At 48.3% G+C, this 2,321-nt stretch overlaps 1 protein-coding gene across 1 annotated transcript; it reads left to right on the top strand.

Moving 5' to 3' along the window:
- Positions 1-207: 207 nt before the first annotated feature.
- Positions 208-1,840, top strand: LOC124831586 (uncharacterized). Its single transcript, XM_047305613.2, has one exon. The coding sequence runs from the start codon at positions 699-701 to the stop codon at positions 1,656-1,658; it is 960 nt and encodes a 319-aa protein (XP_047161569.2). The 5' UTR covers positions 208-698; the 3' UTR covers positions 1,659-1,840.
- The last annotated feature ends 481 nt before the right edge of the window (positions 1,841-2,321 follow it).

Below are 2,321 nucleotides of genomic sequence, written 5' to 3'. Positions count from 1 at the left end.
TTAATTTGTATTAGTATAGAAAAGGAAATAAGTAGGAATTTAGGTAAAAGATGATGAAGGTTTATGGTGGGTAGGATTGGGGAATGTTAGGTTTTTACAGAGGGTGATTTTAGGGGTAACCCAGTGTAAGAAAAAATGAGTTGATAATTTTAGAAAATAAAAAGTTGATAATAAGAATTAATGAAGAAAGATGAGAGGAGAGGAGTGGAGTGAAGGGAGAAAGAAGGAGGTATAGTGGTAGTAGTAGTGCAGTGGTAGTAGAAGTGAGTGCTGGGTCAAGAAGGCATTAAAAATGTTGGGAAAAGCACACAGCCCACCCTTGGCGGTGGGTAACTTTAATAACACCCACCAAGTGCCCACCCCACAAACAGCTAATTTTGATGATAAGGGAAAGGGAATTGGTCATGGCCAAAGTCAGAGGTGGACCTCTCTCCCCCGCGGCGCACGTTAGCCCCTCTCCATCTCTCCCAAGCGGTGGTGGCCTCCTCATCCACCCACGTCACAAATTCAGCCGCACATCCCTCCCCACTTTAACAACAACCATGCTCCTTTCCCTCCACCACACCCAACAACAACAACAACAACAACAACCCAAACAACCTTTTCACTCTCTTCTCCTCTTCCCCTCCTTATCCTCCGCCCCTCTCCTCCCTATCCTTCACCCTCCCCCTTAACCTAAAAACACTACCTTTCTTCCCATGGCCTCCCCTTCTTCCCCCACTGATTCCAACCCCCCCTCCGCCCTCCCCCTCACTCTCGCCGCCCCTCCCTCCACCTCTTCCCGCCGTCTCCCTCCGCCATGCTGGACCCCAGAGGAAACCTCCGCCCTCATCGACGCCTACCGCGACAAGTGGTACTCCCTCGGCCGCACCAACCTCAAAGCCACCCACTGGCAAGAGGTCGCCGATGCCGTCACTGCCCAGTGCCCCAACGCTTCCCCCACTGCCAAAACCGCCGTCCAGTGCCGCCACAAGATGGAAAAACTCCGCAAACGCTACCGCACCGAAATCCAACGACTCCGCTCCCTCCCTCTCCCTCGCCTCATCAACAACTCCTCCACCGCTTCCCCCTCCTCCTGGGTTCACTTCAAATCCATGGATTCCATGGAAAAAGGCCCCAACAAACCCCACGCCGACACCACCACCACCACCGCCACCAACCCCAACACCCCCACCAACAACCTCAATTTCCCCGACGACGACAACGACGACGACGATCTGTACGAGGAATTCAAGAACGCCCCCGGATCCAACACGCGCAGCCTCAATAAACTCTACAAGAACGGTTTCGGATCCGGATCCGCCTCCGGGTTCCGGATCCGGATCCCGGCGGGGGTGCCAAACCACACCTCTTCGAAATTCTTCAACGCGCCTCCTCCCGGCATGGTGCCGCGCAACGGCGCGAAGAGGGAGCGTGAGAGCGACGCGGTGGCCGAGATGGTGGGCGCGATAAAGGTGTTGCGTGACGGGTTCGTGAGGATGGAGCAGATGAAGATGGAGATGGCGAGGGAGATTGAGAGCATGCGAATGGAGATGGAGATGAAGCGCACGGAGATGATCCTGGACTCTCAGCAGCGGATCGTTGAGGCTTTCGCCAGGGCCGTTTCACAAAAGAGGAGCAAGGGCAAGTCCACGCCTTCTCCCTCGTCGCAACCCTGATTATGAATATTGGGTGCTTTATGCCTCTAAGGTGTTTGATTAATCGTGATTAGTATGTTCTCTTTCTGTTTTAGGTAGGTTCATATTTCTATACACTTCTCCTGCAACTTTTGCTCTTGTCTGGGATCTGTTTATTCATGTTCAATACTCTAGGCTCGGTCAATATGCTTTTAAGCCTTTCATCTCCTTAAGTCTATTTCTCTGTCTCTTTACAAATTTCCTCCTCGTACTTTTCTTGCATTACCTCTAACTCTCTCTACTTTTTCATTATTCTAATTACCTTCTTAGCTCCCCTTATGTTTATATAATATTTTCTCTTTCAATAACATTTTTCTGTTTGTAAGACCAAAACCATTGCCTTGACTTAAGCTAAAGTTGCACATAGGCTCTAAAAATACAATTCAGGTTGTAGTAAATTATGTGGGTGCCTTGTGTTTAAAAGAAAATTATTCAACTGGGGACAAAAACTGAAGGAATTTGGCAGAGGATTTTGAAGCATTTATAATGAGTTAAGATGGAGATTGAACTGAAAATACATGAATCTCTTTTCATGTTTCATGTGGCTTGATCAGATTAAACTGGACGACAAAAAAAAAATACAAACATATTATAAACTTAAGGATAACTTCAAAATGCGCAAAAATTTATTTACGGGTTATCTTT

This window comes from Vigna umbellata, chromosome 4 (genome assembly GCF_029865625.1).
Source record: "Vigna umbellata cultivar VRB3 chromosome 4, Vumbellata_1.0, whole genome shotgun sequence".
NCBI lineage: Eukaryota > Viridiplantae > Streptophyta > Magnoliopsida > Fabales > Fabaceae > Vigna > Vigna umbellata.
Note: the sequence above shows the minus strand (reverse complement) of the source record. Positions and strands in the feature narration are given on the sequence as shown.